The 16,274-nt window shown below is 33.4% G+C and overlaps 1 protein-coding gene across 2 annotated transcripts in view; it reads left to right on the top strand.

Annotated features, from left to right (window-relative positions):
- JAG2 (jagged canonical Notch ligand 2) overlaps positions 1 to 16,274 on the top strand; it is a 75,843-nt gene that overhangs the window by 45,380 nt on the left and 14,189 nt on the right. Inside the window, exons 6-19 of one of the 2 annotated variants that reach the window (XM_032211301.1) lie at positions 1,015 to 1,145; positions 1,503 to 1,622; positions 2,860 to 2,973; positions 3,806 to 3,919; positions 4,965 to 5,078; positions 5,498 to 5,544; positions 6,352 to 6,525; positions 8,769 to 8,919; positions 9,687 to 9,851; positions 10,821 to 10,934; positions 11,965 to 12,078; positions 12,666 to 12,779; positions 13,748 to 13,864; positions 15,330 to 15,357. In XM_032211301.1, coding sequence (XP_032067192.1) covers positions 1,015 to 1,145; positions 1,503 to 1,622; positions 2,860 to 2,973; positions 3,806 to 3,919; positions 4,965 to 5,078; positions 5,498 to 5,544; positions 6,352 to 6,525; positions 8,769 to 8,919; positions 9,687 to 9,851; positions 10,821 to 10,934; positions 11,965 to 12,078; positions 12,666 to 12,779; positions 13,748 to 13,864; positions 15,330 to 15,357 — 1,617 coding nt within the window. The remainder of the gene's footprint in view (positions 1 to 1,014; positions 1,146 to 1,502; positions 1,623 to 2,859; positions 2,974 to 3,805; positions 3,920 to 4,964; positions 5,079 to 5,497; positions 5,545 to 6,351; positions 6,526 to 8,768; positions 8,920 to 9,686; positions 9,852 to 10,820; positions 10,935 to 11,964; positions 12,079 to 12,665; positions 12,780 to 13,747; positions 13,865 to 15,329; positions 15,358 to 16,274) is intronic. The other variant, XM_032211381.1, reaches the window with a different exon arrangement.

Here is a 16,274-nt window from a genome sequence, read left to right as displayed (position 1 = left end):
TAAGTTACTTTAGGCCAATCCTTTTTTCTCACTCCAACCTACCTCACAAGATTATTGTTTGGGAGAAAAATAAGTGAATTGTATATACTGCTTTGGAACAGAACAGAATGTAAATCAAACTTATATGGACAGGTAGATCATTTGAATGTCAGTAAAAACAAGTAAGTGTGCTTCTAGTGCTTAATTAAAAATACTGTTTCCTGGTGAATCTAAATGCCTCCAGTCTGATATAAAATAATGTATTCTTATTATCAGCTATAGATTACTTTCACTGTGTATATAGCTTTGGAATCAATACTTATAAAATGATATAAATTAGTTAATAATTTATAGTTTTATATATTTTATTGGTGTTGTTTCCTATAGTTTTATCTTTTCTAATATTATAAGCCACCCAGAGTTAACCTGTAGTAAGATAGGCAGCCAGCAAATTTAATAAATAAATAATATAATTGATAGTGGACATCATGAATGTCTGATCTGTGGAAGGACTTTCAAGGATCAGAAATTGAGAGGGAAATGAGTTGCATTCAGCATTGAAAATGTTTTACGACAATCTCTTAGATACACATTAAAACAATGGCACATTCCCAAGTATTTTAAAATAATCAAGATGATAAAGTACAGATGGTTTTTAAAAAAATAATTTGTACTTAGTATTCGAAGGAAACCTAAACATTAGTAAGCAAAACTTGACTCCTGATGAATGCTGAAATTATAAATCAGGCAGGCTGTCAGCAACCCAGAATATTCTTAATTTATATAAGAAGGGCCATTGATACAAAAAAAAAAACCTTTGTAGTTTTGTAACTTCTCATTGACATATTCATTATGTCAGGTATAGTAAGAGATATGCATGTTTTTTAGATTATGGCAATCCATGTTGGCTGGATGCTTCGTTGTTGTTAAAAACTGCTTATAGAAAATGATTGAATGCAAATTTGCAGCTTAAAATTGTATGAACATTGTAGCTAATCAATATATTGCTAACCTTTAATTTGCATTTATGTCTAGGTGTAATTATGGTTGGGATGGGCAATTCTGCGATGAATGTGTCCGCTACCCAGGCTGTGCTCATGGGAGTTGCAACATCCCATGGGAATGCAAATGTGAAACAAACTGGGGCGGCCTACTCTGCAACAAAGGTATTGCACTTCTATTTGTAATAAATATTTTAAAACTTCAAGATTAACAAAAACCTAGTAGCACTTGTTTATGTAAAGATGTTTACATAAGAGCATTCAGCAGAATATTGTTTGTGTCAGGTCCTGTAACGTAGTTCTGTAGCTTGATGGATTTTTCTATATTTGCCATCATAAATGTTACAAAAATAATAGTATATGCAATCGCTTACATGAAATCAGATGCATTAAAGAAAATATAGATATGAATATATGTATGTTAGAGCTACCAAAGTATTTTAACATTATATTTGAAAAGACCTTCATATGAAATTTTGTACCTTATTTATTATTTTATTTTAATTCTTCCTTTCTGTCTAGATTTAAACTACTGTGGAAATCATCATCCATGTGTGAATGGTGGAACCTGCATGAATACAGAACCAGATGAATATAGCTGTGCTTGCCAAGATGGTTACTCAGGAAAGAACTGTGAAATTGGTACATAAAGTTAATAATACATTTTCTACTCCAGAAATTTTATTAATTAGTGAGTCTTGGAAAAATTTGGAATGTATGGCTTATTCCTTTTCCCTGTCTGCATTAGGAATAAATGAATTTCTGTTCTCTTCACTGTCTTTTATCAACATCTATACTTCAAAAATTTATAGCTTATACTTGCAAGATAAAATTTGCTTTTTATAACTGACATTTATGTCTTAAATAATCCCGCAAGTTGTACAAAATAATGATGGGAAATACACTAAAGCTATAATTGAGAAATGTTGGAAAGTATGTTCATCTTAACAATATATACAGTATGAAAACAATAGGAAAATAATTATTGTTTATTATTAAACGTCTATGCCATCTATCTCGCCAAGGCAACTCTAGGCAGCTTACAGTTGTATAATTAAAATCCTATATAAAACCTTAAAACAATACATACCACACATATAATTCAGTTGAAATTCAATTAACCAAGATCGGAAGAAGGGAGCAAAGTACGTGGAGGGGAAGTAGTAGAGGGTCTGTCTAATCAATTAACCAAGATGCCACTCCTCCATTGGGGCTCCAGGCCATCTGACAGAGCCAGGTCTTCCAGCTCTTTCAGAAGGCCAGAAGATGCAAATCTCACCTTGGGAGGGGTAGGATGGAAGAGATAGTAGGAACCATGGCAGAAAAGGTTCTTCTCCTGAACCTCACCAGCCAAAATTTCTTTACTAATGGGGTCTGCAGCATACCTTTTCTGCTAGTGCAGGTGGTCTGGCCTAATCCCAATGGGATGATGCAGTTTCTCAGATATCCTGGAGCTGTGCCAGAAAGGCTTTAAAAGTGATAACCAACACCTTGAATTCGACCCGGAAGCAAACTGGCAATCTACAAAATATTCATGAACATACACAAAATTTTTAAGCAGTTCTGTTGAATATGTCAATGATTAAGAAAAAAGTGAGGTAGAAAAACAAGAAACTTGAGAAAAAATGAAATTGGCAGATATGAGATCACACTAAACCAGGGGTGTCAAACTGGTGACCCACAGGCCATATGTGTCACGCGCAAGCCATGCCCACCCTAGCTCCATGAATGGGAAACATGAAATGTCACATGATGGCAATGTGATGCAGCGAGTTTAACACTTGTGTCCTAAATGTATAAAATTTAATGGTGATTTTTCTTATAGAAAAACTAAACAGGGTTTCAGCCTGGATTTAAAAACTATTTTTTTTCCTTTTAGCTGAGCATGCTTGTGTTTCAAATCCTTGTGCTAATGGCGGAATTTGCCATGAAATTTCATCCGGGTTTAAATGCCAGTGTCCTAAAGGATGGAGTGGACCAACATGTGCTATTGGTAGGTACTGACTAAGTTATATTTGTATCTTGCTGATAAAAAACTAATTTTGGTGTTCAAAAATTTCTTGCAACTCAATTGCCATTCCCTTAGAGATATCTTGAAGGAAGTGCCTGTTTCTGCAATTCACACAACTCACCCCTTTGTCATCCTTATCCATATGATTTTCTTTTGGATTCTTCTAATTAAAACTAACTAAAATTCCACCCAGAAATATGTCTTAAAATTATTATGGTATGTTGCCACAATACAGTGCTTAAGAATGTTAGCAAGAGAGAAAGAATGAGAGAGATAAGTCATGTTAGGATTGATAGGAAGGATCATCATCAGTTTATTTACTAGAAAATACTGTAATGCTCAACATGTAGCCTTTTTCTGAATTAGTTAATTTCTTTTCCCAATGGTGGTATGAAGTTGCATCATACAGTCCTTCACAAAATTCTAAATATGCCCATAAATTCAAAATGTTTGGATGCAACTTCTTTTTTTTTTTAAGAAAAATGTGTGTAATAAAATAGTTTCCCAGAAAATGAGTAGCAATGATGAAGGGGAGAAGCACAATAGATGAGAGAAAAATGCAAAATGTGTGGAACTCCTCACATGGATGAGCAGGCTAGTATTTTTCCTTTTCTTATTTGATTGAGATTTTTTTTTAAACTATGTTCACCCTGTTTTAGGATTTGAACATCTTTATTTTTATTTTACTTTATTGCCAGTTTTGGCCATTGTAGACAGTTCTGGAATGACATGTCAAATTAAATTAGTATCTTTCTTTGCTTGAAAGATACTTTATAGTTCTAAAGCTATCTCAAACAACTGTTTCCCTCCCCAGATATTGATGAATGTGCATCTAACCCTTGTGCTAGTGGTGGTACTTGTGTCGATCGCATTAATGGGTTTGAATGTATATGTCCACAGCAGTGGATTGGGGCAACCTGCCATCTTGGTAAGTCTTAACATTTAAAAGTATCTCAAATTATTACTTCAAAAATATTTTTAAAGATTTTTTTTTACAGTCATCTTTGCTGAATTATTACTTAGCTACTGTTCATATCACTATGAAACCGGTTGTAAAATGTTACTACCTTTTGAATGCAGGACTCATATATTATACTACATTTAATCAAAATCTTATCTGTAGAATTCTTGCCTGCTATAGGGAGGCAAAATAACAGTGGCTAAATTAGGCATGTATAAATGTTTAAGCTACTGTGTTTCAGTGCAGAAAGGTTTTTGTTCCTGCTTCATGGCCATTCAGTTTTCCTTATTGCTTCATTTGCTTGACTCATTTCATGATTGTAGTATGTGCATGCTGCAGGATTACTCAGAAACATGGAGCTTTCTGTGCAGATGTTTGGGCAGATTCTTTTTGAATGCATAATTCAGGCTAGAGTTAACAAAAGAACCCTACAATTATTGTTTTGCTAGGGAAATAGGTAATGGCATTAGAGGAGAACCAGGTCAGTGACAGCACTGATCTTAATGCCTCAGATATGATAACAATTTTCTGTTGAGCAAGCAATGAATAGTTGCATAAGAGGTAGAATAGAAGCTGATATCTAACCTTTCTGTAAAAGGCTGGATAGCCATACATTATCCCCTGTGTCCACATTTGTTGGCTATTCTGCATATAACCCACAATTAAGTTGTTAGTTGAAAAAATCCTAATGCAGCTGCCAGAAGAGTGATGTTGTATGGTGTGTGGTGTGGTGTGGTGTGGTTTTGTTTTGTTTGGTATTTGAAAAAGTTGGAAGTAACATGTTCAGATAATTTTTATTACAGCTATTTCCCTGGATTTTATTTAAACAGTCACTGAGGCTTTCCTAGGGCAAAGAATGCAGCATGCATAATGCAAATATCAGCAAACAGTATCAAAGTAGTGAAAGAAATGCAGCTGATATTTGGAAAGCATGGAAGCTTTGCTTTGGTGCAAGGGCAGGCTCTTTCTGAGTTTGTTCTTCACTCTCTGCTTTTCTTCTCTTCTTTCACAGATGCTAATGAGTGTGAAGGGAAACCCTGTCTTAATGCTCATTCTTGCAAAAATCTTATTGGTGGATATTATTGTGACTGCATTCCAGGATGGAAAGGAGTAAATTGTCATATCAGTCAGTATTTAATATTTAGTGTATACACTTGACCCTAAGGGTCTCTTATTTATAGACTAAAAGCAGACAATCTTAAATTAATGCTTATATTTCATTTCCAAACCTAACCTTTCTACACGTCTTTACGGTGACACTTTTTATCACATACTTCCTTGCATCTAAAGCCTTAGCTTTTGAATTGTGGAATGAACTAACTGAAAGTTTCTGAGAAATTACTCACATGGGACAATTTGTTTTAAACATTGCTTGGCTTTATGATTTGAGCTTTTTCAAATTTGCATCACTTATAACAATCTTATTTCCTTTCCTCTGGAAAACATCAGTTTGAATATTTGAAATCAACAGATATCATTAATTACGCTTCACTCAGTTTCCATTATTTTTCCATTATTTTAATGATTTTCCTATTTTATCCATAGATGTTAATTATTGTCATGAGCAGTGCCAAAATGGAGGGACTTGCAAGGTAATTTTGTGTTCTTTTATGATAATTTGAGCAACCTTTTAAATTTAACATTTATCAGGAGGATCATAATTGGATCTTGACAGCATTTGTCTTAACCTCACCCTTTTAATTCTTTATATCTTTGTAGACAAATAACACTGTAGCAATTGTTCATGTATGGACAATACAGTACAAAGTTCAAGATTCAAATGGATAGCTGGCAGCCATTCAAGAATATACTTTCAGTAATGTACATAGGTAGTGCTTGAATTGTGACAGTAATTGGGACCTGAATTTCCATTACTAAGTGACATCACAGTCTCAATTGCTGTTGATAACTGAATCCCATCAGTTATTGGGAGAGGACCACCCAGTTGCTATCATGTCTCAGCAGCAGGCACTGCAGTAGGACGCAAGTTGCAAGTGCCTTTGTTCAGCACCATCATAGTTTCAAACAGTTACTGAACAAATATTTGTTAAGCAATGGCTACCTGCATCAGATAGACATCCATAGGAGTCATATAAATAAATAAATCCATCCAGTAAAATCAAGGAGATAAAAGGATACATTAAATCCAAGTTTTTGATAATATGGACTAGGTATACCAAAAGCAGTAGTGTGGGATACTGTCTGACTCTTAATTGCCCCTTTCTGTAAATAAAAGGATTGTTTACATTTTGACGATTGTATTATCCTCAAAATGTAAGTAAAGACTATAAGGAAGAGTTCTGAAGTACTTCAGAAAGAAATTATTGAGGTAAAATTAAAAAAATTCTAGTATCTTCTAGAAATGATTATAATATTTTTTTTTCAATTTGTCCATGCAGGATGACGTGAATGGCTATCATTGCATATGCCCTCCTGCTTTCATAGGCAAGAACTGTGAAAAAAAAGTTGATGACTGCATGAACAACCCATGTCAGAATGCAGGTCACTGTACTAACCTCATCAATGGATTCCATTGTCTTTGTCCTCATGGCTTCTCAGGAGAATTCTGTGAGGTGAAGGATACTTTAGACTTGTTAGAATGCTTGGATGGTCTAAATTCTAGGGCAACTTGAATGTTTGTTGTTATGGATGAATGGAACAAACAGATCTGTAGAAGAGGGCACCTTCATTTTTAGAGTCCAGTTTTTTCAAGTATGCCTAAATAACTGGTATCCATCAGATTGGAAGACTTTGTCCCATGTAGCTAAGGTTGATCCCAGTTCCCACATCTTTTAGTGAAAAGAAATAGTCCCTTATCTGACTATTTAACTGTTTTAATGCTGTAATACAGTTCTGTTGTGCTTTTATGAGTTTGATTAACAGGTGACATTTGTGGAAAAGCTTAATGCAAATAGCTGCTTCTTTAAAACATTTGTAGTTGACATAAAGAACTATATTAAGATTACAGTTCCTTATAATGTTTTATAAGTGTAATTCAATATTTTTTTGTAGTTACAGGATTTTAAAAATTTGCCACCTTCATCATGATAGTAACAAATCACCTTCAAGATGCTTTAATTATACCTTTAATGCAATTAAACAAACTTGCTTCTCATGTTATAAGTAATATATTTCCACCTCAAAGCTTGATTAACTGTCAATTGAGTGAAAGGGCTTGCCCAGCTCTCGTCATCAAAATAAATTTCAAATTTACATCTGTTTGGCAGAGTAATTAAAATGGTTAGCTAGGAAATCAAATACTTTCAAAGAAGAACCACCCCCTATAATAATCTCCACACCTTTTTCATCCACAGAATCCCAAAGCAGTTTGAAAACAATAGTTTCTGCAAAAAATAATCCTAGCAGTTCTTTTGAGGAAACAGATTGAAAAGCAATCAAATTACCCTTTTCCTTGGAAAACATACTAGCTGCTGCATAAGGAGCCGAGGTGGCGCAGTGGTTAGGGTGCAGCACTGCAGGCCACTTCAGCTGACTGTTATCTGCAGTTCAGCGGTTCAAATCTCATCGGCTCAAGGTTGACTCAGCCTTCCATCCTTCCGAGGTGGGTGAAATGAGGACCTAGACTGTGGGGGCAATTTGCTGACTCAATTTGCTAAAAATCTGTAAACCGCTTAGAGAGGGCTGAAAGCCCTATGAAGCGATATATAAGTCTAATAAATAAGAAAGAAAGAAAGAAAGAAAGAAAGAAGAAAGAAAGAAAGAAAGAAAGAAAGAAAGAAAGAAAGAAAATAGGATGCAAATGAATTTCTGCAAATTGTCCCACAAACTCCACAGAACTACAGATTTTATAAAAACAAATTAGCTTTGTAGTGGTTTCAAATGCATAGCATTTAAGCCATACTTAACTCAGTACCAAATAAAACTTAAAAGAGATGCATTTTACCTGAAATTCTAGAAGTCTTTCAGTTAAGAATTAGTCTCTATCTACATTTTAGAATTTAGGCTTAGTTTGATGTATAGAAAAAAGCAGGTGTATTAGAGATTGTATGACAGAGAAATAGATTAACCTATTTTTCAGAGTATAAGACACACCTTTTTCCCTCAAAAAAGTGGGTGAAAATCTGGGTGCATCTTATACATTGAATACAACATTTTTTGCCTCCTGAAACCCCGTGCCCTTCACCAAAATGGCCATGTAGAGCCTGTAGGAGGCTTATAGAGTGCTCCTGGGGGCTGGGAAGGGCAGAAATGAGCAAAAAACGGGCCATTTTTTGCTCAAATTTGCTCCCAGCCCCCAGGAGCATTCTATAAGCCTCCTAAAGGCTATGCATGCCCTTTGTTTGACAAAAAACAGGTCCGTTTTTGCAAAACACGGGCCCTTTTTTGGAGGCCTGCAGAGTGCAAAAACTTGTTTTTTTAATTTGCCTCTTCAAAATCTTGGTGCGTCTTATACTATGAAAAATATGGTAATATTAATTATTGAATTTAAATTCTTAGCAGAGTAATGCATTCAGCCAGTGTGCTTTAATGATTAATAAACTGGATTAGGATTCGAAAGATACAGATTCAAGACTGCCTTTAGCCATGGAAATTCACTCCCTCACACTCTGCCAAACTTAATTCACATGTTTATTGTGCCAATAAAATGAAGGGAGAGCCCCATTTAAGTCACTTTGAGCTCCAGATATCAGAATATTCAACTAAAGGTTGAATACTTGACATAAATTAGAATTTAATTTTAGTGACATATCACTTCTCTCACTTTTTTAAGCCCATAACTCATCTATAAAAATGAGAGTAACTATCTTGTGGAATATTGTTACAAAACTAACAATACGGTTTAAATCTTTTGTAGATTGATATAGATCTCTGTAAGCCTAACCCTTGCCAAAATGGAGCACAGTGTTATGATCTGGGAGAAGACTATTATTGTGCTTGCTCTGATGATTACGATGGAAAGAACTGTTCTCACCTCAAGGATCACTGTAAAAATAACTCTTGTAAAGGTACTGTCTGTCCTGTGAAATAATAATAGGATTCTTTCAGAGAAAAATCATGTTCAGTGATTTTTCTTAATTGGTATTACAGATTTTAAAAATATGAAGAACAAACTTAAATGCATGTAAATCTGATTTTTTTTTAAAAAAAATCAATACTGTAAGAAAGGAAAACAACAAGCCTCATTTCTTCCATAGAAAGTAAATATATGGAGATGAACATGAATTATTTTACTTATCCATAGAGGATCTGTTGGTCATTTTTAAAGATAAAACTGAGATAAACTTCTTATACACTTGTTCTTACCTTGTTTGCATTATCAAACGTGCTTCCCAGCAGTAGATTGAATTCTGTTTTGAGTGCCAGTGAAGCAGACGGTAGAAGTGGATCACGTTTTCTATCTTTCTATAGCCTCTTTTTGTCTCTCTAAATCTGATTCAGAGAACTGGGAACTATTTTGAGCAGATTTAAAAGATCATACAGAGATAAAATTCTAATCCAGTTAGAAGTTCTTTCATATGATAATTGGTAGCCAATTAGTATTTTATAAGACCATTATATGTCATATACTAAGTACTAGCAAGTAATATTTAGAATATATCTACTTCCTAATCCATGCAATGTTGTGTTACAAAGAGAAGTTTTGGTTGGTTTTCTGCTAAATATTAGTGCAACTTAAATATTAGATACTGTGCCAGAATTAAGAAACCACAGGTTTATGGGGGCCTTCTATCCTAGAGGGTAGCTTATGTGCATAATTTTCTCTTATTCTTAGTAATAGACAGCTGTACAATAGAAGTCTTCACAAATGCTACTCAGAATGGCATTCGTTTAATCTCATCCAGTGTATGTGGACCTCATGGACGCTGCATCAGTCAACCAAGAGGAAATTTTACTTGTGCCTGCGAAAAGGGCTTTACCGGAGCGTACTGTCATGAAAGTATGTAATATATATACATATATTATTAAAAACAAGGCTCACGTATTTGGGTTTAATTTATAAAACATGATTTCTTAACTGTTTAAAGTGATTCCATAGGTACATAATAGGATTTAGAGATCTAAGTTAATTGAAGACTTAGAGTGTGATCATGACTATTTCTATGAGTAGTAGCCATTTACTCTCAATAGGGTGATGGGCAGGTGTCTTTGCAGAAACAGCTTCTCTGTTTTACAAATACTAAATTATAGTTATTCATTGGTGAACTGTTTAAGGATCTATTGTATAATGACTAGATTGTTACTGTTTGGCAAATTTACAAGATTTACAAATTTACTCTTTCTCTTTCTCAGTGATATCAAAGTTTTGTTCAAAAAAAGCACTTTGTAGTGAAATGTACATTGCATGGATAAAGATGTACAGGCACACAAATTTGTAGATCTATACTATTCAATATATACGGTCTCCAGTGTTTATGAATGAATCAGAATCTTTAGATTGATTTTTGCCAAGAATTTCCAGCTTGTCTTGGCTTTATAGAAGCAATGATAAAATCACTGCTGAGTGAAGAGAGCTCAGAGAGAAAATAAGAAACAGAGCAGCCTGGTGTCTGGTTTCCTGGCCCACAACCTGCCATTTTACACTTGGCCATATTTGATAAAATTAAGTTTTATAGTAAAACCTTTAAGAGACATAAATAGCATTTATAATTGTGATTTGTGTTCTGCAACGAACTTGACATTTTTAGATTATGGAAAATCCCACAAAGTAATAAAAACTTCACAAAGCAAGAGCCCACTCAGATAACATCTTAAATGTAGCTAGATTTTAGACTATTTAAATAAACACTTGTTACATGGTAGCTTTTTGAACAAAAAAAAATAGTAATCACATCCAATTTATTTCACTGGAGTAGAACAAACAGATAGTAATCTAGCAATCTAGTAATTCTGTATTATTATATTTTAGATATTAATGACTGTCTTGAGAAACCCTGCAAGAATGGTGGAACCTGCATAGATGAAGTCAATGATTTCAGATGCTTCTGTCGGAATGGCTGGGAAGGAAAATTGTGTGACATTAGTGAGTATAGCTAAATATTAATATGTTTAAGTTAGCCATTGAAATATTTTTGTCACTTGTAGTTTTTAAGGATAATGAAAAAAGAAATTTGGCTTTCTATTCTTAATTCTCAATCACATGTCAAGATATATTATAACTAATTTAGTTTATATTTAAAAATTCAGAAGAATGGAACTGGGGGAAGAAATACAAAGAAGGATTTAAAGACTATAAAAATTAGACAAGTGTGCATTTTTAAGAAGAAAAATCATCCCTCTATTATTCTATTATAATAAATATATGATTATATATCCTAATAATAATCATGTATCAACATATTTTAAAAACATTTATTAAAGTTAAAGATCATTAAAAGTCAACCAGAATTAAAAGAATCATCAAAGTTGACAAAAATTTCTAGTTAATCTGAGACAGTCAATATTATCTTGAAAAGCAATCAGACAGAATTTTATATTTTAAAATCTCAGGTTAAGAACATCTTGAATTTTGGATGGTTATGTTCTTGTTCTGATCAGTTTGTGACTAATATACCTGTCTCAAATCAACAATTCTCAAATACAAATTTCAAATAAATTTTGTGTCAGTAATAATGATAGCATTTTGTTGCGAATCTTCATTCAGTCTTTTCTATAATAAGTGATTTATTTTGTGAGATTGGCGTTTGTTGGATAGAGCGATTGGCCTTGAATTGCCATATGGATAGTGGAGATTTGAAATTGGTCCTTTTGCTCTCATCCAGTACCTTTACACTGATTCTCTATCGAGTTAAGTAATAAAATATTTCAGTTTGGTTTTAACTTAACATACTGTGCTAACCCAGCAGTTGTTGTTTGTTGATTGCAATTTAATTAACAGAATTTGGACTTGCATCATAGGGACCCATATTAATTTATTCAAAGTTATCCAGGGATCTATAGTATTTAAATCCAGACTAATGAGACTAGATTAAGTTTGTCTTAATGAATTGTTGTTTATGAAGATTCTTCTTTTCACAGACATTTTTGTGTTCAATTCTTGATTCATTTCACAGATTTTAATGACTGCTCACCAAATCCATGTCACAATGGGGGCCAGTGCATTGATTTAGAGAATGACTTCTATTGTGCATGCAAAAATGGCTGGAAGGGGAAAACATGTCATTCAAGTAAGTGGGTGGCTTACTGCTTAAAATATTCAAAAGTTGAAAAGAAAACTTATAAAGAATTGCAAAAAAAAAAAGTGATGAAAAAAGAAATGTAAGATTAAGTCTAACAACTGAAATTATCTGGGTATAGGGAAGAGTATAATAAAATATCAAATTATAAATTATACTTTCTATCTAGTAACCATTTAAAATTAATATTTATAAAATGCCATTTGAAATTTTCACAGATTACTTTATTTAGAAAGGGCAATGCAGCAATATAGTGCCTCACATCAGGTAAAACAAAATGGTGCTTCATATGAGGTAGGAGCACTTGAATAGCACCTCTCTGCAGCTCCTTAAAACAGCTTCACATTTTCCTGGGATTATGCAGCTGCCCTACATAGTTGCAAAATTATCCCAAGAAGAGAGGTGTTCTTGTCTTTCAGTGTGAAGCACTGCACACCTGAAATAGAAAGTAAGTTGAATTATAATAGGGCTAATAGTGTACATAATCCCATGTAACAAAGAATATCCCTACCTTCTATAACAATGAATTATATAGTGTATTTGATAGGCTGCTTTAATTTGCTTTTGTGATATTTTAGGTAAGTACCAGTGTGATGCAAACACTTGTACAAATGGAGGAACATGTTACGATGATGGTGACACTTTTCGATGCTCTTGTCCTCCAGAATGGAAAGGAAGCACTTGCAATATTGGTAAGTGCTTTATCTACTTACATTGTCTCTAAATTGAGAGAATGACTTGGCTGAGAAGCTAATATAAGTAGTCTGTTTCTTCCTTCTTCAAAAATAGGGTCTAGCAGTTTTTAAAAAACAAAACGCTACACACACACACACATATTCTGTGGAAGCTAAAAACAACCATTCTGCATGATGGAGCTCCATCTCTGTCACAACATTGTCTTTCCCTTCTATGTAAATGCATCTCTTTGGCAATAAAAAAAAATGCCCACCTACATTTTACAATAACAGTGTTGGAGCTATGTTGAAATAATGACAATGTGAATAAAGTTACTCAGTATACTGTAGATAGGCAGAAATAATGGTCAAGTTACTAGTCGATAAATTGGCAAAATTAAAATATTTTGAATAGTTTAGAATATTGGCTCTGAAATATTTTGGTCTTGGGTTCTGCATTTATTCTTAAAAATGATTGAAGACCCAAAGAGCTTTAGTTTATGTGCATTATATCCATCAATATTTATTGGGTTATAAATTAAAACTAAGAAAACTTAAAGTAGTTATTTATTTATTTGACTTCCCAGAGCTCCTGGAAGTCATATTAGAAGGATTGCTAGCTTTAGATAATATGTTGGAAGTTTGCTTTGTAAGATTGAAAAACTGAAATTTTATCAAAAATCCAATCTATGGTGCTAACAAGGACTTTGATCAAACTCTGGACGCCAATTGAAAGGAGTCTGCCTGGCTGGTTTGATAATAGCTATTAAACAAAATATAAATGATTTTTGATAGAAGCTTGGTGTGGCATCTGATGTTGCACTTGGATTATTTGCTAATTATTTTTAAGTACTGTGCTAATCCACTTCACAGTCTAGAGCAAAATGATTGTAATGATGTAGATTTTTATTTGACGTGTCAGTTAATGTTATGACTGAAAGTCCCTATGGTTAGAAAAAAACCTTTTTAAAAAACTTCTATTACAGCTAAAAACAGCAGCTGTATTCCTAATCCTTGTTTGAATGGCGGAACTTGTGTTGGCAGTGGAGATTCCTTTTCTTGCATTTGTAAAGAAGGTTGGGAAGGACGCACATGTACCCAGAGTAAGTGTAATTATTGTTGTATTAATATGATGTCATTAGCCTTGTAGCATACCCAAGATAATTTATTATGCTAGCTGCTTAAGAGTGGACTTTTGTACTAAACATTATTTACATATTAAATTAAATATTTTATCAAAAAATTGTAGTTGAATATTATAGCAGTTTACTAGCATTCTTATACATAGTACTAGGTTTCTTAGGTGTGATTGAGCTTCAGTTTTTGATTCAAGACAAAACTTGCTTAAAATTTTACATTTGATCAAAATCTTCCAATTTTTGCATTGAAAATATTTGAATAAACTGTGTTTAAATTATGGTTTTTTGTGCTATAAAGTATGAGCAGTGATGATTGTTAGCATTATTCAATGTAAACAGTAGATAAGAGAGAGTTTACTTCTTTATGAATTGCATTGTCCTGTGGTTCTTCATTGTGGCATAACATTTTGTTATGCTAATTGGTGCAAGGGTAAAGGTTTAAAAGTACGATTATCTCTGCCAGTTATTTATTGGATAGCAACACAGAGAATATCCCTACATTAATGGTGTGAATAGTCTGATGTACATTTAGATCTGCTTCCCCAAGTCAACGCTTCGTCATTTTGTCGTACCTCATCATTTCTGTCTACTATGTTAATTAGACATGCTGGGAAGAGGCTCATAAGAAAAGAACCCCAGTTGTGGAATAATTACTTTAAAACCTCTAGAAGTCATCTCAATGTCTTTGTGACCAGAGTTCTAAGATCAAAAACAAACTTGGATTTCTTCATGTACTGTATCTATAAAGTAGGGTTGGAAAATCTATTTTTAAATAGATCATTATTTTTATTATCATTATTTAATAATAATATTAAAATGTTTATGATCTCACTTTGTTTAACTTCTATAACTATTTTTCCTAAATTCTGATACTTGGCCAACTAGAGGCAAAGAATGAGGCTTGGGAAGAAATATGTTTTACATAAGCTCATATATTGGCCTGAGACTGAGCAGATCAAGGCTCAATAACCTCTTTAACTATGAAACTAACTTTGAACCAGTAACAAACTCCCAAGTCAACTAATTTCACCTCTTGTGATGAAGAGACAATCCACTTAGACCTCCCAGAGAAAAATTGGAATATAAATCTAGCAGCAAGGGTTTAACTCCCATCATCCACTTTCAAGTTCCAACATGAAAAAGAGTTTCCTGTTTACATATTTAACAATGCACTAGTGTTATTTCACCAGAACACTTTCTTGTAGCTTTAGAATTGATACTACTGTGACTACATATAAAAACAAATTGCGCTATATGTATAAAGTTGCCATTACTATTGTATGTTGTTGGGGGAAAGTTTTTGTACATACTATAGAGAAACTATAGAGAAATATGTACAAAAATTAGATGGAATAGCTAAGTTATAGTCTACATTGAATACTGTTTATATACTTCAGATGAGTAATTATTTCACTTTTTTCTTTTTTAGATATTAATGATTGCAATCCACACCCATGGTGAGTATGATAATTCTTCTTAAAAATACCCTAATACAGCAATAAAAATAAATGATCTTGTTTCAAAATCTTCTCATCGATTTTAAGCAACTGTGCTGGGTTTACCAAATGCACTTCTCTATACTTATTTACTAACTAATTTCTGCTCCTAAGAAATCTGTTGTATCAGATTGATAGCTGCAAAGTTTTGTGTAGACAAATTAGCTCAAAAGACAATTACTTGAATAATCCAATTTAAAATAGAATTATTTAGATCTCGTTATTTGATATCCATATTTAGAGTAGGAGAGCAAATAGGAAAAAGGTAACTCTTGTTCATATCTTGGGAATATGACCCCTTGAATATTGGGCTTGACTTTGCTTCTTTCCCCAGTCGCTTAACCCAGTGTTTTTCAACCACTGTGCCGCGGCACACTAGTGTGCCGTGACATAGTGTAAGGTGTGCCGTGGGAAAAACACTTTATATATAGTCAATATAGGCACAGAGTTAAATTTTTTTAACATTTTCTAATGGTGGTGTGCCTCATGATTTTTTTTCATGAAAAAAGTGTGCCTTTGCACAAAAAGGTTGAAAAACACTGGCTTAACCTTTCTGTTGAATAGGAAATCTTTAAGGGACTCTTCATTCCAGATTTTAATTATCACATTATTTTAGTATTTTTGAGAAAATACTTCTTAATTGCATCTTCATTATTAAAGTTTCCCAATGGTCCGCTTCATGGGTCAGTACTCTTGATTGTATGCCATTGTCAATTCTTGGCAACCACAAAATGAATAGTTCTTAAAAGGCTTTCTCATGCCTATCTCAGTTCCTTGAGATTACAGAATTTAGGAAATTATGCAACTTAATATAATTGCATTCAAAATGTCCTGTTTCTTAAGTCATAAAATTCTAAAACTTCATATCCTTCTTTGAA

This window comes from Thamnophis elegans, chromosome 1, assembly GCF_009769535.1.
Source record: "Thamnophis elegans isolate rThaEle1 chromosome 1, rThaEle1.pri, whole genome shotgun sequence".
NCBI lineage: Eukaryota > Metazoa > Chordata > Lepidosauria > Squamata > Colubridae > Thamnophis > Thamnophis elegans.
Note: the sequence above shows the minus strand (reverse complement) of the source record. Positions and strands in the feature narration are given on the sequence as shown.